The 22147-nt window shown below is 48.8% G+C and overlaps 1 protein-coding gene across 2 annotated transcripts in view; it reads left to right on the forward strand.

Annotated features, from left to right (window-relative positions):
• Ttc17 (tetratricopeptide repeat domain 17) overlaps positions 1–7185 on the forward strand; it is a 112706-nt gene extending 105521 nt beyond the window's left edge. For both annotated transcript variants that reach the window (XM_048443584.3, XM_048443583.3), the window contains 3 exons: positions 2448–2567; positions 4295–4438; positions 6109–7185. In XM_048443584.3, coding sequence (XP_048299541.3) covers positions 2448–2567; positions 4295–4438; positions 6109–6240 — 396 coding nt within the window. In that variant the 3' untranslated portion in view covers positions 6241–7185. The remainder of the gene's footprint in view (positions 1–2447; positions 2568–4294; positions 4439–6108) is intronic.
• The last annotated feature ends 14962 nt before the right edge of the window (positions 7186–22147 follow it).

A 22147-nucleotide genomic window follows, 5' to 3' on the forward strand; every position in this document is an offset into this window, starting at 1 on the left:
TAGCATTTGTTATAACAACAAATGAAGCTGAACCTATGAACAGAAAGGGATAAAAATTGAAAGATATTTTAAAAGACCTAAATGGGGCCAATGTTCTTGGTATATTTATGTTTGTACATATTTCTATATTTACGTACTACTGGGCACAGCTCAGTAGTAGAGAGCCTGGCCAGCGTGAGCCTCAGTGCTTCCAAAAGCAGAGAAAAAACAGGAAGAAGAAGTGTGTGATAAACAGGAAGTAATTCTTAGTTCTACTGATGGTCAAGAAATGAAAACTAAGATCCTTTTACGGCCATGATAGACTCAGAACGAGATCATGTACCACCCTCAAAGAGCCCTTTTGATCCACCGTAACTGTAAATCAGTAAGTGTGTAGGAAACAGTATAGACTTCTCTTGGGGTTTTGACCATCTGCTTGTCCTGTCGCCCAGCACATCTGGCAAATCCCTGCTCTTGATCACAGAAACTCTGTGTTGTATAAAGTTTTACTCTTTTAGCTCTTTTTGGGGCCTACCACCCAGCTCCCAAATTAACCACACACACAGGCTTATTCTTAGTTATGAATGTCCGGCCTTAGCTTGACTTGTTTCTTGCCAGCTGTTCTTAAATTATCCCGACTGTCTTTTGTCTCTGGGCTTTTACCTTTCTCTATTTCTGTACACCTTTCTTTACTCCTGACTCCATGACTGGCTTGGTAGCTGCATGGCTGGTCTCAAGAGTCCTCCTCTCCTTGTTCTCCTTCTGTTTATCCTCTCTGCCTGACAGCCTGCCTGTCCTTGCTCCTGCCTTGCTATTGGCCATTCAGTTCTTCATTAAACCATCAGGTGTTTTAGACAGGCAAAGAATCACAGCTTCTCAGGGTTCAACAAATGCAACATAAACAAAAGCAACATGCCTTAAAATAATATTCCTGCGCAAGTCTGCACGTTTGTGCATAGGGCATTAGAGCAGGCAGCCATTCCAGTGCCCATGTGTATAAAGGGCACATGCGCTGGAGTGAATTCTTAGTGTCGTTTAACTGTCCAGTGAAGACAGTGAATGAGACAGAAGTACATAGCGCCGCATGGATGAATTGGATTCTGTGTGTGGCAGAGGCAGCAATTGGAAGAGGTGACTTTTTCCTTTAAAACTGTTGAAACAACTGAGTGGCCATCTGGAAAGATAGTAAGTCAGATAAACATTTTATGTCTTTTTAAATTTTGAATGAATCAAAGATTTCCATGTGAAAATGAAATTTAAATTTTTCTTGGGGAGAAAAACACAGTAAAATTTCTTGATCATCTTGGAGTAAAGGTAGCCTTCCTAACTATAGCCAGAAACCCAGAAGTCATTGTAGATAAATGAAAAAAAAAAAACAAATTCTGCAGAAATAAGAACCTGTGTCATATGAGGCACTGGGATTCCAAAGGTAGGCTTCATGCTGAGTTACCTGTCTTTGAAGTCTCAACACATGAAGTACTTTTTGCAGAAAACATGGCAAAGACCTCAGGAACATTAGCAGAATGAGACAACTGAAGGTTTGAAAAAAAATAATAATCTAAAATACTACAGATAGGCAACAGCAGCCAGTGCTGTTCCTAAGTGGGAAGTGCAGACAGAAGCTGGGGTTCACCTCTCCCATCAATACAGGGCCCTAGGGCTCTGCCGCGCAGCTGCTAGGAGATGGGAGCACTCATGTCTCTGGCAGACTGTCACTGCAGTCCTGTGAACAGCAGCGTGGTAGTATCTACTGAGTGAGAACGTACATCCCTTTGCGTGCCGTGTCCACCTCTGGAACTGTACACACATGCTCACACGGTAAGGTCACACCTGTGTGCAGATTTTTTTTAATCCCATTTAGGCAATAAAAGCAATAAAATATTGGGAAGAGGTATTCATTAATTAGAGTTCTGTGAAGGAGAGGACAGACAGCCACACCAGGAAACACTGTGCAGCTATTGACAAGGTGGCAAGGACGCTTTCCTCAGGCCAACAGAGAAAGTCCCCAAGGCACACTGTTTCCTATAGTGAAGCAAACACTGATTCATATAAAGTCTTGTTTTTTAAAGATAGTATAATTCCATATCGATAGTTGCTTATATAAAGCATAAAGATATGATGAAAAACTATATAGGAAACTAAAAGTAGTGTTTACTTACAGAGAGGAGGGTGGGAAGCTAACTTTTTTCTTTAAGTATGCATATTGGTTCAAAGAAGTTAAATAGAACAACATAGGGACGCAAGTGCCACTCTGCTTGTTCTCCAGTGACCTTGGACAAGGACACAGCTCTCAGAACCACAGTGTTCTCCTTGGTAGAAAGTTGTATTTAGTAGATCCCAGCTGGTAGAACTGTCTCAAGGATCCACGAGAACACCAAGTGGCTAGCTGAGCGCCAGCACCTCTGACTCAATGGCAGCACTGGATGCGTGGTCCAGGGGACTCTGCTTAGCCCACTGGTGTTTTGCAGAATCAGACATCGTGGGTCCTTTCCAGCATGGCAGCCCTCTACTGGAGAGTGAAAGGCCAGGGGAAGAAAGCCATCGACTGCCTGCGCCAGGCCCTACACTACGCCCCCCACCAGATGAAGGTGAGTGAGGGGGGAAGGGAATATCTGTGTGTGCTCCTCTCTGATGGCCAGTGGCTTCATGCTGTTTCAGTTAGGCGTCCACAGCTCAGAAGGTGGTGCACAGAGGTTGCGGTGGGAGCGGTGGCCTGTGGCTATTCCCACCTCACAGAGTTGGAGTGTAAAGGAAGGTCTGTCATCTCACACCTCTCCTGTACTGGAGAGCCACTCCTTATACAAGGTATCCTCTGGCTGGGAGTCTCTCTGGGGTTAGCTCATGCCCTGTGGGTTAGGCCAGCTCCTAAGTGCTTCACTTCCAATCTTTTTGCATATTAGTAAACGCCCTTCTCCTTCTCTGTGCACCGCGTGCTGCTGTAGCTCTTTTGGTGTTGTCAGGGGCTGAGAGTGTGGCTGAGGATAATGAACATTCCCGGCTCTCAGTAGTCTAGGTGCCCTGCCTTGTACAGACCTGTGTGTGTCAGGTGGCGCCCAGGCTGGCAGAAGAGCCACTTCACCAAGGGCAGCTCTGGGTTCCAAGCACAGGTCTGCTTTGCACTGACGTTCTGACCTGGGGTCAGACATTGAACACTGCTCCTATCTGCCCATTGAGGACAGAGATGTGTCCCTTTTTGTTGTTTGTCCATGTCTCCATAGGACCCAGCGCAGTGTGTGACAGCCATGCTCAGATGGCATGTTTAAAGGGAAAAGATCTGTGGGAATTGGTTAGTGTTCTGTTCTTCTGTGCTTCACACTGTGAGCTGCAGACAAGGCAGACAGTAAGGCATTGTGCTGTGCCCGCCAGAGAGCCTCTGCACACCTGCTGGTCTTGCCTGTGGTGTGAAGCTGCCACATCAGTTAGAGGGAAGTTCCTTCCAATCACCACAGAAGCAAGTGCTGACTGGACCTGGCCTGTGGGCACGTCTGCCAGTTACTACAAGTGACATACTCGTCCTTGCACAGAATCGAGGCTGTAGCTCAATAGAAGAGCGCGTGCAAGCGCACTCTGGAGCACTCAGTCGTGTCAGCGCTCAGCGCAGGCTGTGGCTGTGCCCAGGTGCCTGGCTGTAGACTTCCCATTCACCGTCTGCGGTGACAGAGAGCTCGCTCCCGTGGAAGTCACTCAGAGCTCACTTCTGTTTGTTCTGAGCATTAATATAAGAGCATTAATAATAATTGTTATCATTATTATTAATAATATTAAATCTTTTCATGGAAAGCTTTCTCAGTGACAGGGTTTTGTTAGGTTTTTTTTCTGGTGCAAGCTCCTATTTTGCTCTTTGTTTCGAGACCAGTAGCAAACAGCAGCCTGGCTCTGTGTACCTCCTTGTCATACTCGGTCATCTCCCAGAAGCAGGGCTGTATTCTGTAGCGCAAATAATAAAAACCCAGAGGCCGATATTGGGGTTCAAACTGAAGATCAGAAAAGCAAAGCAGCCAAGCCACTAGAGAGCTCTTTCCTCTATGAAATCTTCAGACGGAAAGAGAACGAGTTCCTGTCTCATCCCACCGTATAATCCTCTAGTGCTGGGATTAATGGTGTGCACCACACTACCCGGCCTCCATGGCTCACTAGAGTGACGCTGGGATCGAAGGTGTGTGATCCCACTGCCTGGCTGCCTAGTGTGACGAGCTGTGCACTCTGATCTTCAGGCAGCCTTTATCTATTAGATCATTAACAGAATATCACTGTAGTATTCTTCATGTCCACAGTCAGGAGAGAAGCTCAGCTCCCCTCTCTCCTCCTTCCCCAGGATGTGCCCCTCATCAGCCTGGCCAACATCCTGCACAACGCCAAGCTCTGGAATGACGCTGTCATAGTGGCCACCATGGCTGTGGAGATTGCACCACACTTCGCCGTGAACCACTTCACTCTGGGCAATGTCTACGTGGCAATGGTGAGACTGGGGTGTCAGCCAGCTCAGGTCTGATACAGAGGACACTGTAACTCCAGAGCTTTGTTAGAATATGTCACTGTGCTCAAGTTTCCCAGAGGTTTTATGTCCAAAATTACCAGCTACATCAAAATAAAGTTTATCCAGGGGCTTGAGGGGTTGGGTTGGGTTCTTTTCTTTTTTTGGGGGGGGGGGGTTGTATTTTTTTTACAATTTTATTTTAGATTGTATTTTATGTGTATGACTATTTTGCCTGCATGTATGTATATGTGCCACGTGCTTGCCTAGTGCACTCGAAGATCAGTAGAGGGCATCAGATCCTTGGGAACAGACAGTTGTGAGCCATCAGATGGGAGCTACAAAACAAACCCAGCCCTCTGGAAGAGAAGCCAGTGTTCCTAACTGTGCATCTATCTCTCTGACCCCATGGGTTGCATTTCCTTAAATAGCACATGTTATATATAATCTAAGCATTTACAACTCCGTGTTCTTCACCATTAGTTTTTTAGCACAGTGGCGTTAACCCGGTAATCTAAAACACTTGAAACGACTCGAGTGTTCGTCTCTTCCTCTAGATTTCCCCTCTGAGCCCCTGGGACAGAGCTGCTCTTTTTCATGTGCAGGAGCAGACTTGGTGCCCAGCAAATCAACACTCGCTGATGAAATCCAGTAGCTTTGCAGCTACTTTTCACCAGGGAGAATGATAATGCCACCCTCCAGTTTCCTCATTTAGTCAGAAAGAGGTCTGACTTCACAAGTGTGTGTGTACGTGTGTGCCCGTGTGTGATGTTGGGGAGCAAACCCAGAGTCCTCACACATGCTAAGCAAGTAGTTTCTCATTGAGCTCTGAAACCCCAGTCTTGATTTCAAAACTTAAAGCCAAATGTTCTACCAAACCTGTCGTAACCATAACCTTGGGAAGCAGGCTGTCTGCTTTCATTTGAAGGAGAGGGCGAGGGGGCAGCTCCATGCTGCTCTCCTAGCAGATAGTAGAGCGAGCGGCTCTGGACTGTGAGCTGTGAGGGTCGTCCCTGACTTCTGAGACATTATGTCTCTGCCCAGGCTGACATTGCCAAATGTGTAACCTTCTTCTCTACTTCTTAAAACTGGAGACTGTTTTTATCCCAGTAAATGTGAAGTTGCTGCAGTAAGTGAGCAAGTGAGTCTCACTGAATGAGAACGCCAGTGAGGCCTCCTGGTCTCACCGTGTGGAACTGTGCTCAGTGTAACGGTGCTCACTTCTAGACATTTTAAGTGTTTAGGAAAATACAAAGTTCTAATATTATACAGTGGCAAGAGATGCCCGAGTTCAGCCCCGTCTTGCCAGGCATGCTAGAAAAAATCAAAGCAGATGCACAGTGAGCATTTGCCAGGCCTCAGTCCTGCGGCTTGGGAGCCTAAGTCAGGAACATCGGAAGGCACTAGCACCATGCCAGGCACACCTCAGCGCTTAGTGGTGGTGGCTCTGAGGAGCCACTGCCACTCCAGACCAATACAGGCCAGTTTTCTGCTTTCTGTTTGGTTTGGGCACAGCCACTGCTTGCTTTGTGGTTGTGCCTTAGGGATAGGCCACCGTCTCCTCCCACACCTCAGCTCTCTTTAGTGGGTTGTCACTGGTCACAGTGTGTGTAGTCAGGTGGTGCCCCCCTCACATGTGTTTCCTGTCCTCACAGGAGGAGTTTGAGAAGGCCCTGGTGTGGTATGAGTCAACACTGAAGCTACAGCCAGAGTTCGTGCCTGCCAAGAACCGGATCCAGACCATCCAGTGCCACCTAATGCTGAAGAAGGGCCGGCGCTCCCCCTAGGGCCTGCCTCCCCTTCCCCAGCTCTCCCAGCCACAGTCAGAGCAGAGCCCCATCACTGCCGGTGCCCACGTGAATGGTGTGTGTGAATAACAGGACTTGGCCTGCAGAGCTGGCTTTGCTTGGTTTTTAAGTTCGTCCTCCCCAGCCACCCTCAGAAGAGGCATCTTCAGAAACAGGGTTTCCCAGACACTGTAAATACTGAGCCAAGACAGCCGGAGCTCTGCTCTGTCTTCAAAACCTCCATGCCTTCAAGGCTCCTCAGTGGTCCAGCCTCTTCCCTGGAGAGGCTCGAGCCACGCTGCCCATTCTCTGCTTCCTGCATAGCCTCTGTTGTCCCTGGAACTGCAATGCCACCTGGGGCCGGTCACTGAGAAGCAGGGATTCCTGTTGTCCCCACCAGCTCTGGGCCCTGCCCCAGTCCCGTCCATTCCACGCTGCTATGTTACGAGCGCTCAGAGATCGTTTGCAGGGGAGGAAGGGGAAACAATTTTACAAACAAAATATTTACAACAGCAGAAACTCTTAGGGTCATGTGACCTTTGTAAGTTATTTATGTTGGGGTGGGAGGGGGGCTGAGCAGGGGAGTCAGCCGTGTGCAACATCTTTATCATTTGTATTTTAATTGCAGATCACAAGGATACCAATACATTGAAATCCTATATAACAGGTTTATATATATAGAATATGTGTATTTGAAGCCCTCTACAGACTGACTCTGCGTTACTAACTCCTTGTTCGCTGTGTTCCCCGTCTTGGACTAGGCGTAACTGTCAGCCCTCTCCCTGACACTGGCACACCAACTCCTCAGAGGAGAGCCAGGAGCCAGGGTTGGGTGTCCCATACAGTGCCCTTACCTTTGGTCCCTGGAGAATCAGAAACTCCAACATTTTGGAATATTTAAGGGCACATACCGAGAACGAAAATAAAAATTGTTTATGAGCAAAATTGCTCCGTGGTGTAGTTTTTCCTTCAGATATGGGCTAATTTGGACTCTAATGGCTGTGCCTCTGGTTGCCTGCATTCTGGGTCATCTCACAGCATCAAGATGAGGAATGAAACCATCTATTGCTGGTGAACAAACTCAGAACTTGAAACTTTGACCAGAAAGCTGCATCGTCAGCAGAACTCGCCGTGTGACTGGGCTTCCTGGAAAGGAAGCGTCGTTTGTTGTTAAGCCAGAGTCACGACTCCTCGACTTGTCAGATGAGCCCTGAGCCTCTTGTCTGCCCAGGACAAAGTGGGGCCAGGATGGATGGGGGCCCACCGAGGGCAGCAGTCTGCAGAGTTTTCCAGAACATCGTCAAGCCATCGCTAACGCTGGCTCACTGAGGTAGTCCAGTGAGTGGCGTTTGGAAAGCAGCAGGCTCTTTCGTGACTGGATGTGGCAAGGCTCTGCTCAGGAGGACCCTCCGGTATGTGTCCAAGGGAGGTGCTCCCTTCTCACCTCATCACAGTCTGACAGTTTTCCAGAGACCTTCAGCAAATGCTTGTTGGCTTTTGAAACTTACAACAAAGTTGATCTGGTGTATGCTCAACGAAGCTGAGTTTCCACAGTGGTATTGAGTCCTACAGCCGTGATAGCAGTCAGAATATAAAACTTCCACCGTGGTCCAGGGGTTGTGGCTCTGTGGCAGTGCTTGCCTTGTGTGTGAGGCCCTGGGTTTGATCCCTCATATCACAAAAAAAAAGTAACATTAAATTTCCTACCCACCCACAAAGGCCTCTCCCACTGATGCTCTTTTAGCCCGACCACCTCCCGTCTGCCCCTGCGGCTGCACGTTTCCATAGTGTCAGAAATAGAATCACACAGTGTGCATCTCATTCTGAGGCTAGCTTGCCAGCTCCTCAAGGTCTTCTCTTTTGTGCCCACTTAATTCTACTGGTTTTCTAGGGCTCTCTTCACTGGATGTCGTCATGAGGTAACATTCACCACACTGAAGCGTCCCCTGCCAGGTGCCCAGCTCCTTAGTCTAATATCAATATCTGTACCCTCTGTTCTCACAACAGGCCCAGAACTTAGTAGTTGCTTAAAACTATTGAATTAGAATTAAAACTATTGAAAAGACCAAACAATAAAACTGCAGAAAACTATAGTGTACCAGGCTTTTTCTTTTAGGCCACCAACCAGCTCCCAAATCATGACACAGAGACTTGTTATTAGTTATGAATGCTTGGCCTTAACTTGGGCTTGTTTCTTACCAGCTCTTATAACTTAACCTGTTTCTCTTCATCTATGTTTTGCCTCGGGGCTTTTTATCTTTTTTCTTCTGTATTGTCTTACTTTCACTGCTTCTCCTGTCTGGTTGGCTGGTGGGTGCCTGTTCTGTCCCCAGGCTTGTCCCTCTCTTTCTCCCTTGCTCTCTCCTCCTCTCTTCTCTCAAGCCTAGATTTCACCTACTTATTCTCTCTGCCCACTAGCCCTACCTATCCCTCTCTTGCCTAGCTATTGGCCATTCAGTTTTTTATTAGACCAATCAGGTGCCTTAGGCAGGCAAGGTGAAACAGCAGCAAGTCTTTGCATAATTAAACAAATGCAGCACAGACAAATGTAACACATACATCATTAGCAAAGGCAACAAGAAGCAAAAGTAATACATCTTCAAATAGTTAAAGTAATATTCCAGAGCATAAACAAGTGTAACACATCTTTGCCTATATAAAATAATATTCCACAACACTATAATGACATCAGGGAGAAGACACCAGGAAAGAGGAGCTAGAAGAATGGGGGAGTCTAAATCATCAAGAACAGCAAAGGCGTGGGAAAGCTGCTGCCACCAACTAGGTCCTGCCCCGCCTCTGACCATGCACAACTCCTGACACCGGTAAGCCCTTGGAATAAATATAGCCATATATTAAGCTATCAATAGGCATGAATTCTTTTTAACACAGGCCTTCACTTTCTAACTAGGCTTTCCCCCAGTTCTGGAAATAATAACATTTGCCTCCCTAGTAATCTTTATTCAGAAGTGTGACTGTTTAACACAGTAACTGTGACATGGAAGGTAGGATACGCTCCAAAAAAGCCCCCAGTAGAAACTCCTGGGGAAGTGTTTAAGAATTTCAAGTTGATGGATTTTTTCCATTCTGTTTTCCAATTTACTAACTCAACTGTATCAAGTCTACCATTTTAACCCACCTGTGATTTTCATTTCACATCACTTTTTGCACTGAAAAGATTTCCAGATACTTCTTTGTACTCTATCCACCAGATTGTATTATATAATCTCTCATTTTGTGGGGTCTGGTCTTCCTTTTAGCCACTTGAACAATTTCGGCATCCTTGTGTTTCAAATCGGCCTATTTCTCTGTTAGGCATGAATTCTTCTCATGTTTGTTGAATATAGGTTATATAAGATAAAACTCAGAAAAGAAAAGAATCTATCCAAATTGGCTTGCTTCCTTGACCCATTACTCTCCCTCTTACACCTCCTGATAGTAGTTAAGCACCCCCACTTGTGCTTCTGCCTCAGGATCATGCTTTTGCTGTTTCCTTAGTCCGCAGTATTCATCTAAATAACTACTTGGCTCATCCCAATGTTTTATGGCTCTCTATTCTTCTATGTCATATATAATTTAGGATAAGGGATTGGTACATGTGATTGTGGGCATCTAGAAGCCCCATGATCTTTTCTCTGCGAGCTAGAGAGAGCTGGATGCCACCAAGTTCCAGTAGGGTGATTGAAAAGCCAAGGATCAGGAGCACTGAGGGCAGATAGACCTCCATTCCAGCTCAGTAAGGCAGAAAGAATTCAGCCTCCCTCCACTCTGTTCTGTGCAGTCCTCCACATTTAAGATGAAGTCCACCTTCATGGGAGCAGCCACTACTTTATTGTTACTTGGTTCATATGCAATACCTCAGAGACATAGAAAATATAAGCCATGTATCTGAACAGCCTTGGTCTTTATGATGGTTAGTTAATTGTCAACTGGACACAATCTAGGATATACTGAGAAGAGAGTCTAAATGAAGAGTTGTCTACATTAGGTTGCCTATTGGCATGACTGAGGGATTTTCTTAGTTATATTTATTGAGGTGAGAAGACCCACTATGAATGTGGGTAGCACCATTTCACAGTCTTGGCTGTGGACTGAATGCCAAGGAGAGAGCGAGACGTGCCCTAGTGTGCATGCATTGCTCTCTTTTCTTGGCTGTGGGTGTAATGTGCTGAGCTTCTTGACATTCTTGCCACCTTGGCTTCCCCACAATCATGTCCTGAAACTGTGAACACAACCTTTCTCCTTTAAGTTGCTTTTTTAGAGTGTTCCTCACAGCAGCAGGAACAAAACTAAGTCCCTGTCAAGACAACCCGTAAAATTATCTATCCTCAAAACCCTGATGAGATGAAGTCCCAGTGGGACACTTAGCACACGCTAGCCTCATAAAAAAATGGCTGTGAAGAGCTGGAGTATTGATAGCTAAGTTCTTTCCAAGAGTTTCTAGTCTGAGTCTAGAGTCTGTCTCCACAGCCATTCCCACTACAATCAGATACGCAGAGCAACTTCATAGAGCTAGGCAATTGGATAGGCTAAGGGATCAATGCACTTCTGCCTGTTGTTCTCCAAATCCTGCAGGGCCACCTGAGCACAAGGCTAAGGATCTGAGAACCAAGCTCTCCGTCTTTGGCAACTGTATATTTAGGCACAGTGGTGTTCATGGTCAGGGGGCCTTAGGTGGGCTTAGGCACCAAAGTGTTCACGGCTGCCAGCTAGCTGCACAGAAGGCGTGAGTTCGAAAGAAGAGGACAGTGCTGTCCTGCTAACCACATCTGCCTGTTGACACTTGCACATAAGTTCATTAAATTTTACTTACAATTCTCCTTTCTCTATACTGAACTCATTGCAAGGACTTACAACGGCTGCTGTGGAGGACATGCAGATTAGAAATCAAAGTCCCACAGGTTAGCATGGTGTTAGACAATGAATTTCACCCATCTCCAAAAGCACTCTGTCTAACACCAGAGGAGGCATACCGACAGATGCCCACTTAAAAGGCCAGAGCAGAGCCCTTGATGCCAACTACTCTCAACTTCTTAGGAAATAGCCACTGCTCCTCCCTCCAGACTGCACAAAACTTAAGAGTTCTGGAAGACTCTGGCTGTGAGATGGAGCAGACTCTGGACCTTCTGGCTAAGGAAACACGGGCAGGTTGTGTTGAAGATGGTACCAGGCCTCCCACAGCTCCCAAAAGAACAGTGCCTCCAAATGTACGTGTGTGTCTCCCCTGTGTGCCCTACCCTTCAAGTCTACTCACCTGCCAACCATAGGTGCTAAAGATGGCTTCCATATGACCAAGGCTACAGACCACACAAGATCCCCCCAAGAAAGGGGTGCCAAAGCTCATTGGCACAGGCAACCAGAGGCCAGGAGCAGCTCTCTGCCACGACACCTTTGAGATCACTGAGACAGGTGTTTTTCTCTCAGAATCTCTCCTACACGGGGCTCAGCTTTGGGGGCCACAAGATTGATAGTTACCTTATCACTGTTGTGGATGGGCAGGGTTTGCCTGCATGTATGTCTGTGAACCATGTGTGTGCCTGGTGCCCATGGAGGCCAAAGATATCGTATCCCCTAGAACTGGAGTTCTAGACAGATGCGAGCCCCCATATGGGTCTCTGCAAGAGCAGCAAGGTCTCCTAAGCACCGAGCAGTCTCTCCATCCTTCTATCCCTACAGCGTCATCATTTTATTTTGAGAGACTTATTATACATGGAAGATATTTGCTAATATCTTACTCCCCAACTCTAAGCCCCAGTTCTACGCCCTTCCCTACCCACCCAACTTTGTATAACTTGATTTTCTAAGGCTTTACGACCAAGTTGTGCTGCCCAAATAGTTTTGGATGCACCGGAGCATGCTCAACTCACCAGAGGCTGTGCTCCTGGAGAAACGGACTTTTCATTGCCCAGCAACTGCACAGTTGAGGGTGGACTCTCATGCCTCACTCTGCCTTGCATGCGGACACTTAGTCTGGCTTGAGCTTGTTCAGATCCTATGCATGCTGTCGCAACCACTGGGAGTCCATCTGTGCACCGCCCCGCTGCACCCACAAGATAGTTTCCTTGCAGTCACACACAGCCTCTGGCCCTTATCTCTCTGTCCACTCTTCCACAATGATTCCTGAGTCTTGGTGTGGGGGGCAGTGTGTGTGTTCATTCCCCAGTGTTTTACTTTCTGTATCTTCACCAGTAATGGGTCTCTACGTTGGTCATTAACTAATAAAAAGACATTAGGTGTCAGTTTAATGCTGTGTTCACTTAACAGCATAAAGGACATGTGTGAATTCTTAGTCTTCTTCTGGAACAGCCTAAGCCCACCTCGAAGTCTTATGCATGCCAGACACAGTAGCGATCAGAGTTTGAGAAGACTGTTCCTTCCTTTTTCAAGTGGGGCAGGCTTTGGGTGTAGCTCAGCTAATAGAGTGCTTGCCTAGCATGCGTGAAGCCAGCCCTGCACGCTGTTGCCTGTACAGCATAAACCAGGTATGGTGGAGCACTGCTGTAATCCAAACACACAGGAGGCAAGGCAAGATGATGATGATGATGATGATGATGATGATGATGATGATGATGATAATGATGATAATGGTTCTGATAAGATGGCTCAGGGAGGGAAAGTACTTGTGGTGCTGGTCCCCGGGACCCAAAGTGGAAGAGGAGAACTGACTTCTGCAAGTTTTCCTTTCCCTTTGCACAGTGGCACATGTCTGAGCACTCTCCTGCTCACTTGCTCCCTTTCTAAATCAATAGATAAGCAAACAAACTCAGTTCTTCCTGGGTGAGTTTGCAGTGACAGACAGGCAGAAGGAATGGCCAGAAGACTGGGTTTAGAATCCTGAGAGAGAGCAAGGAAATGTGAGAAGGGTCATGGCTGTGAGACTCCAGCCCAGCCTGGGGTGGGAGAAGGCAGGAGCAGTTCTGGTGGGAGGGGCGCTCATTAACCCAGTCCTGAGAGCAGGGAGGGGCACATGCTCTAGACAGAGCCCTCTGGCAGACAGTGAAAAGGAGCCACTGCCATCTTCCACCCTCTGGATAATATGATTGCATTGATGCAGGTCTATTAGAGAGAGGACTGAGGGGTCAGATGGGCCCAGGAGACTGGTGCCAAAGTGCTGATAAGGAGTGAACTCGGGGAGGAAGTAGGGCCCCTACTGTCTGTGGACAGACAGGAGAGAATGCTGAGGAAGAGAGAACCCGATGACCCGCGACGGGGCTTGAGACAGAGGTGAGGTATCAAGGGGATCCCGGGGTTCTGGCTGAGGAAAGCAGGTAGATGATACAGAAATAAAGGAAGAAGTGCTGGAGTTGGACTTGATCTTGTGGTCAGCGTGGTTACTGGATCTCAAACGATGGTCCCCAGACCAACAGTGTTCTGCGAACCTGTGAAAGATGCACACTCTCCGGTGCTGCAAAATGAGGAGTTTTGAGTGGGTCCACTATTGTGAGTGCTAAGGAACCCTCTTGTCCCCGGATGCTGCAGTCCTGGCTCTGCAAGGGAGGAGGGAAGCCCTTGCTGTAGTGTTTGCCTATGCCAGTGGTGTAAATAACCACACTGTTTCCTATCTTGAGCCATGTGGGGCTTGGGCATATTAGCTGCACTTGTGATCCCAGTACTAGGGAGGTGGAAACAGAAGTGACCCACTGGCCAGACAGAGAGCTCAACTGCTGGGTGGGCTCCAGGCCAGTAGGAGAATCTGTCTCGATAAATAAGGCGAACAGCATCTGATGAACAACACCTGAGGTTGACCTCAAGCCTCCACAAACTCAAGCTCACTAGTGAATGCTCACATGCACGCATGTGCGTGCGCGCACACACGGGGGCAATTTAAATAGAGGTACAAATAAAGGGAGGGGTGCTTTCCACCTTAGAAGGTCAGCGGAGCTTCTCAGGGAATAGCAGCTGTGGGTCTAAACACAGGAAGGGGCTGTGGAGATGGTTTAGAGCAATTGCTATGCAAGTTTGAGGATCTGAGTTCAAATCTCCAGCACCCATGTAAAAAGCCCAGTGTGGGTGTGCATACTCTGTCACCCCAGCACTATGGGGAATGGAGACAAGGGATCCCATGGGATTTGAGCAGCCAATATCTTTCTCCGACCCCCATGTGCACTCACACACACACACACACACATGCACATAAAACGCACAGATACACAAAGATTAGGGGTGTGGCTTGATGGTAATAGAGTGCTTGCCTGATATGTATGATGCTCTGGGTTCGATCCCCCAAAATAACAAGATAATAAACACAAGGTGGGCAGGAGGAGGGCGACGAGTATCCTGTCAGAAGGAAAGGCTCCGCATGTGACAGCGGATTGGAGCACCACGGTGGCTGTGAGGCCAGGAGACGCAGGTGATGGTGGTACTGGCTCATGGAGAAGCCCTTCTCTTTCATCAGCCTCTCCATCACTGAGCCATCTCTGCACGAGACTGCTTTCTGCTCCTCAAACAGTGATCTGCTTCCCACTCCAGGCCTGTGGGGTCCATCTGCCTGGGGCTCTATCCTGTTCCCCTCCCTGAGTAATCCCTCATCCTAATACTCCCTAAGTATCACCTCCCTTAAGGAGCCTGCACCGGCCAGGTTTCTCAGCCATCTTTTAGGTGTTCTGTGATGGAGAGACAAGCCAGACATTCAAACTCAGAGAGTGGTAGTGGACTGCGGAGGTGGAGAAGCTAAGTGGACATTCTCTGCCTGACCTGGTCATCATAGGAAAGATACTTCTTCTGCCACTGACTACTGCAAACCTTGCCTTCACCGCCTGGTTCTGAGTCCTGGTTCCTCTTCATCTCTGAACTGCTGTTTTATTTTCCTGTATGCAAATGACCCTCCCTGCAGCGAGTCTCCCCTCTCTTTCAGGGAGCTTTGTTCTGGGAAGCACCTATCTCCTTCCCCATGGCATGGGCTTTATGGCTCAGCCTCATGACGGAGGATGGGGGAAATAGATTATAACAGGAACGCTAGCAGGATAACAACAAAATGCCTGAGACCACTCTCTTATGAGGAGGAAAAGGCTTATTTAGACCACCATTTGGGAGGCTCCAAGACCAAGACCGGGAGGTCTGGCCTCCGTGGCACACCAGGAGCGTATGCAGGAACACAGGGTCCCATCATGGCCCAGACAGCAAAGAATGAAAACAGGCAGGGCTATGCTTGACCCTTTATATCAGTATTCTAGAGAAGAACTGAGGAGTTCCATGATCCCAGCACAGAGGCAGGAGGATTCCATGCCAGCCCGGATTACAGAGTGAAATAACATGAGAACAGCCAAGGGAGTTAAAGACTCCCACGACAATGGGAACCTGGGCTCGGACCCTCCCCCATGTACCCACAGTTCCCTCGTATGGATCAAGCTACACATATGACCCTATACAGGAACTCCGCAGTCAAGGGCAGCAGGGAGCACCGGAAGGGTGATTCCTTCACAACTACCCACCTCTATCAGCTGTACCCGGTCTTGCTCACGGATATCAGTACATCCCCTTCCTAGTGGAGAGGCTGGTTAGTGGTCAACAGTCATCGGCAGCCCAAATGATGGGAGAAAATTCCTGCAAATCACACATCCGTCAATAGAAGAACACCCAGGGTCAAGAGGGTGATGTGCTTGTTGTACGAACAGGAAGACATGGATTCCATTCCTAGAACCTTGGAAAACCTGGGCGTGTTCGCACACTTGCAATCCCAGCACTGGGGAGGCAGACACAGGAGAGTCTCTGGAGCTCACGGGGGAGGAGGGCCTCACTGACTAGTCATTATAGCAGGTGAGTTCCAGGCTCAGTGACAGCCCCTGTCTCACCCTGTCTCAAAGAGTAAATAAAGCAAAGATTTATTGAGGAAAACACTTGATGTCCACCTCTGGCTTTTGTATGCACAGACAGAGATAGAAAGAGGGGGAGGAATAGAGTCAGAGACTAGAATATATAGCAAGCTCCTAAAACTGGGAGTGAACTTGGTACCACTTAGATGAACTTTAAGGGCATCACTAGTTGAGTACGGCCCTGTGTTTCTCCATCTGTAACAATCCACAGTCTGTGCCTGACGCTCCAATCTTACTCAACTCCAGTGCAAGTATCTAGACATCTTGAATACCCACCCCTAACATACCTTATGTGACCCAGGCTGGCCTTGACCTTTGGATGTTGCTGGTACTACATCCTGAGTGCTGGGATTAGACATGTTTACCACACACTCCATTTATGTGGTAAAGGGGATTAAACACAGGGCTCTGCACACACTGGGCAAGCATTGGACCAAGTGAGCTGCATCCACAGCCCTGAGTGTCTCAAGTGTTATATGGCACATCCCTGGCCACACCTTCTCTGTTCTCTGCCTTATACATCTTTTAGCCCGGTGGCTGTCCCTAGGTCAGCTGTTTAATAGCTCATTATGGTCTAGTTACTGAATCATCAAACTCCACGAAGTAGACTCCCCAGAAAATGATCCTTTGACACTCCCTTTCCCCTCTGTATGCGGAGGGAAGACACAGAGCTCCTGCAGCAATGCCACCTGCCCGCCCACAGTCACCTTCATCCCAATACTCCTGAGGGTGACACGCTGGGCCTTGTTAAGGGGAAGGAGATTGTGGAAACGGCTAACACTCTTTGGATCCCAAGCCGGTGACTAAGGAGGGCGATCGAGCTGGGTCGTTCTGGGGGCAGGAGTGACTGCGCTGGGGAAGAAATGAGCCTGAAATTCTTTTGTAGTTTTCAATCTGTCCCCGAGGACAGCCCAAAGGAGCTCTAGACAGATACAAAGGCAGTGTGTGTCCCTCCTACAGTGATGAGTCTGGGGAGTGCGGGGAGTGTGGGGAGGGATGCACAGGGTGCTTCTGCTGGAGTTTTTAAGTCTCTGAGTTCCTTGAGAAATGATGCTAGCCCTGAAGCTCTCTCCAGAAAAATCTGTGAGTCCATCGTCTGCACGTCATTTCAGGGGACCATGGGTTCGGCTGGAGGACCTCAGGCTGGAAGGAGCACACAGTCCTGCATGGAGGTACCAGAGAGCAGCCATTGGTGCCTCAGTTTCTCAGTTTCTGCCCACGGAGACAACGATGGGCACAGCCTAGTCGTGTGACCTACAGAGATCCCTAACTCGTCCATGAGCTTCTCATACAGTCTTAGTTGCTCTCAGACCAGACAAGGTCTCTGGGTAGAGGCTGCCCCTGGCCCACGGTTCATTCAGAAGCGTAGCCGGCAGTCTGCCTTCCGGAGAGCAGTAGGTAGCAAGGTTCTTTCTTTCTTTGTCTTTCGAGACAGGGTTTCTCTGTGTAGCTTTGGAGTCTGTCCTGGAACTTGCTCTGTCGAATAGACCGGCGGCAAACTCACAGAGATCCACCTGCCTCTGTCTCCCGAGTGCTGGGATTAAATGTGTGCACCACCAGCCCTGATTTACCAGCAAGGTTCTTGCTTAGGAGCGAGCAGAAAAGAGTCCTAGGGTTCCAATAAGACTTGAGCTAGGCATGTTTTTACTTTGACTGCACAACCAGCCTGGCCTGGTGTGTCCTTTCCTGAGGAGGAGGATAACTCTGTGCTGCAGTCGCCAAGGGCATTGGATGGGACGCCACGCGTCATGAGGCCTCACAGCCACAAGAGGGAGCCACGAGCTCTGAAAGGGGACAGTCTGGCTATGAGCCTGTCTCCCGCCTTCCTCTCCCCCAACACCCACGCAGGCTTCCTAATCGTGATATTGGGTGCTGATTATGGAGGTGGGCAAGCCATGGGATGCTAGGTGTGGGTGGACCAGTAGCTGAGCAGGTGTTCCCCTGCCACCTGCCTCCTGGCAAGTACCCTGTGCACAAAGCCCGGGCACCTTTGGGACAAGATGCCCACCCCCAGTGCCCCTGCCCCTGCAGGCCTTTCTCAAGGAGCGCCTCACCCATTCTTAATCCTTCATTTTCTTGGTGAAATCAACTGAAATTCAAAAGGGGAATGGGGAAGGCAGGTAGGCAAGGGGAACCTGCAACTGCCCCTTCTCAGAGCCAGCCGTTGCCACGACAGAGGGATGTCCTTCCCAAACACTGCTCTCAGAAGGTTAATAAGCACCGGGGGGGGGGGGGCTTTCAGGAAGAACGAGGGTCACTGGAGATGGGTGTCTGGACAGTTTGTGTAATGCCAAGAAGCACCTGAGCTGCAGTATTCTGACGGGAGAAGCAAGTGGACCTCCTGTGTCCCCGAGACTAGGGGTGTCTGCCCTGTTCAATGCCAATGTGCCACCTTGGTGAGGCCTGCTTTACAGCTGGGGAGACCGGATGCTGAGGACTGAAATGACTCCCTGGGGCCTTGCAGTTAGATCTGAAGCTGAACTGTCTTGCCCAAGAAGAAAGCGCTTCAGAAACCCCCAGGGTCCCTAGAAGGGTCTGTTAGCTTTCAGGCTCAGAGAGCAGAGGGCCTGGCCCTGACCTGCCTATATCAGCACCTCACTCCAACCTGTGCCCTTGGCAGCCACAGACAGTCCCGAGTTCTCAGGACGTCCCCGGAGTTACAGATGTCATCCTGTCAGCCCTGTGTGTGTCAACCTCACCATCCACTGACCCTGACGGGCTTTCAGAACCTGTGAGAGCTGGAGAGGGGGTGAGTCCTTACTCAGACAGCTAGACTGTTCGCTGGTATTCTCCCTTCACCAGGGACTCCACGGCAATGCCTCCAACAGTGGTCCTCGAGAATGGGCCAATAGGGCTCCGATCATCTTCTCTGGGGAGAAGCTGGGCTCCTGTTCTTAGTGACATCCTTCCCCCAGCTCTGAGAACACACCAGACCCCTCTCTTCCCACCTCCTGTTCTTAAGACACCTATTCCCAGACTCAGCCTTGAGGCCCAGGGAGAGGCCACTCTCTGTTGCCAGGGCAACAGCTTCATTGTTCCCGGGCTGTAGTGGAGCTGTAGGCCCCCTCAGTTCCTGGACTGGGCTCTCCCTGCCATTCGGAGCCAGTGGAGCTAGCAGGGCCCCCATTCTACTCCTCAAGATGTAGAGGAGGGGGAGATCGGCCAGCTGGTCACCATGCCAACATCGCACTGCCCACATTCCTGAGGGAGGGAGCGGCAGGGTCTCTGCAGTCTAGAGAGCTAGTGTTTAGTCCCTTAAGTCACCTGCCCAAAGGGCCCCTGCTGCTGACCCAGCCACCAGCCTGCAGGCTCACAGCGGGAGAGGGTTTTCCTAGCATAGGTATTTTTGCCCATTTTGCTCCATGTTTGCATGTTTAAGCAAAGCTTGGGGCTAAGGACTTCCCTTGGCAGACCTGAATCTTCAGCCAGCCGGCAAGTCCATCGCTAGCCAAGGCAAAGGAGCCAGAGCAAGGCTCCCTGAGTTGGAGCCTTCTCAACAAGGCTTCTTGTTGCTTCATCATTTCTCTCTCCTTCCCTACTGCAGTCACTCACGACATTCACCAAGGTGACTCAGGACCATCTTGTTGGTTAATTTATACCTGGGAGAAACTCTTCAAACTTGAAAAGGTCGAAAGTGTCCCAGACACCAAGCTTTCGGAGGAGGGAGGAGGCTGGGTCTGCCTGCCTGGCTCCAGCATCCCCCGTTCAAAGCTGAGAAGCGATCACATCTCTCCAGCATCCCCAGCATCTTCATTCCCACTGTGCACAACAAGTAAATTGATTATTGACTAAAAATGAAGCTGGCTCAAGGAAGTTAGGGGCAGGGTGACTTGCACGGTTGCAGCTGTTTCATATTACAATGAATTTGTAAGTAGATGTGCAGAGTGGCTACCTGCCGTGTTAGGGCAATAATGAGATGACAACTGTTTGCTCATTCATTCTCTCATGCTCTCAGCTAAAAAGTACTAATGGATCCTGTGTGCTATGAGGACAGAACAGACACTATGGTGAGACGGACAGATGTGCAAACCGTCCTTTGCCCTCCAACAGGAAATGCAGGGACTAGGGGCATCCCCACTCTGCAACTGCCGGTCTGCAGGGCCGGGAGCCACTCAGTCTGAGTTCAGTGGAGTTTCCCCTGTGGAAAGCCATGAGTCACACACGGGCTGGGCTGACAATGACTCTGACACTCCTCTAGCTCCGCTGTCATCCAGTCACCACCGTCTTTGTCATATCTGTGCACCACCTACTGCTATTCAAGTAATAATTTTCTTTACACTGACTAAGGTCTAAAAATAGAGGCTGGAGAGGTAACTCAGCCAGCACAGCGCATGCACAGAGCCGGCTTCATGCACTGCATAAAAAGGACTTGGTGGGCTCATGCCACCAGGAGGATTTTCCCTCTTTGACTTAGAAGGCACGGGGAAGAATTTAAAAAGCAAGAGTTGTCCTTGGTAGGCACTTTAATTCTATCGTGGGACTGCCATGCCAGAGCCCCCAACTCCATCTCTCTGCCACTCGGTGATACCCACGCTAAAAAAACAGATGCCTCTTGGATGCTCCTTTGCATCCATTTCTGTGTGGAGAAGACCGGCCGCAACCCTCCCAGTGACCTCTCTACACAGTCTTCTGTGTGGCTCTCATCGCCACCCATTCAGTATTTCCATTGTGGCGATCTGCTGTGGGCCACTCTCATCTTCCTCTCCCCCTGTCCCCTCCAGATCAGCGCCATTTGGTCTCTTCTTCCTGTGCCTTCGCTCCATCAGCTGGTCCTCCCTCCAGAGGGGAGCCCCAAGGGCGGAGATTTCCCAGCCTTGCTCTGCACAGCAGGCCTGAGTACTGAGTGACTCACTGGCAACCTCCTGGATTCTGTTTTCTGTTGGCTTTTGGCATTTTCCCTTCTAAGCACGTTGCAAGAGGGGAAAAAAAAAACAGGCAAGGGATTATTACATTCCAAGGATGTGAAATCTGAGCCTGCAAATCCTGCTCCTTCACCAGCACACGCACACACATGCACACTGTACACATGTGTACACCTGTTACTGCTGTCTGATAGTCTGTCACTAGTGCTTTGTCATGCTGAAGGATTCTTCCAGCTGAAATAAAAGGCCTTTTCAGAAAGCAGGCCGGCTAGTATGCATTTTTACTTCATTTATATGAAACCGCCAAAGCAGGCTAACCTGGAAACATGGAGATAGGAAATAGATTAGTGGGTTCCTCGATTTGGGGTGATGGGAATTTGGGGGTGACGACTGAAGAAGACAGAGGGGTTGTTTGTTTCCTTGCCTGCAGAGCTGTCAGGCAAGTGCTCTCTCACCAAGCTGCACCCCACCCCCAACGTTTGTTTTGGTTTTGAGCTGATGAAAATGTCCTATAGTCATGTGTAATGACTACTAAACCATTGTGGGGATATACTTAAGAACATTTTGAGCTGTATGATTTAAATGGGTATGGAATGCGAATTGTACCTTGAAACTGTTATCAACAGTTAGAGGAGAGCAAGGGGGAGAAGGGGAAGGGAGGGGAGGATTCTGCATCAACTTCCACCACTGCCCTTCCTGTGTCTTTATTGCAATTGTCAGACCTGCCCACTCTTCACCCACCCAATTCCTTCCATCCACCACTCACTAGTGATAATTAGAACTAGCACTTGCTGAGCACTGATTCTGAGTTTGGCAAGAGTTTGTTGTTTAATACCTTTTTCTTTCTTCTTTTTTGTTTTTACTCTTTTATAAAAATTTATTTTATTGAGCTCTACATTTTTCTCTGCTCCTCTCCCTTTCTCTCCCCTCCCTTTCAACCTTCTCCCATGGTCCCCATGCTCCCAATTTACTCAGGAGATCTTGTCTTTTTCTACTTCCCATGTAGATTAGATCCATGTATATCTCTCTTAGGGTCCTCATTGCTGTCTAGGTTCTCTAGGATTGTGATTTGTAGGTGTTTAATTCCTTGGTGAGGCTGGTTATGCACAAAGCCCACTGATACAGCTCACCTATTTACTCCATGCAGATGGTTAGGGGAAGGGCAGCATCTTTTGGTTTCCTATGCTACTCTCAGCCCCTTCTGCTAGCATAGCCTTCTTATAAAACTAGGCC

This window comes from Myodes glareolus, chromosome 10 (assembly GCF_982192425.1).
Source record: "Myodes glareolus chromosome 10, mMyoGla1.1, whole genome shotgun sequence".
Classification (NCBI taxonomy): domain Eukaryota; kingdom Metazoa; phylum Chordata; class Mammalia; order Rodentia; family Cricetidae; genus Myodes; species Myodes glareolus.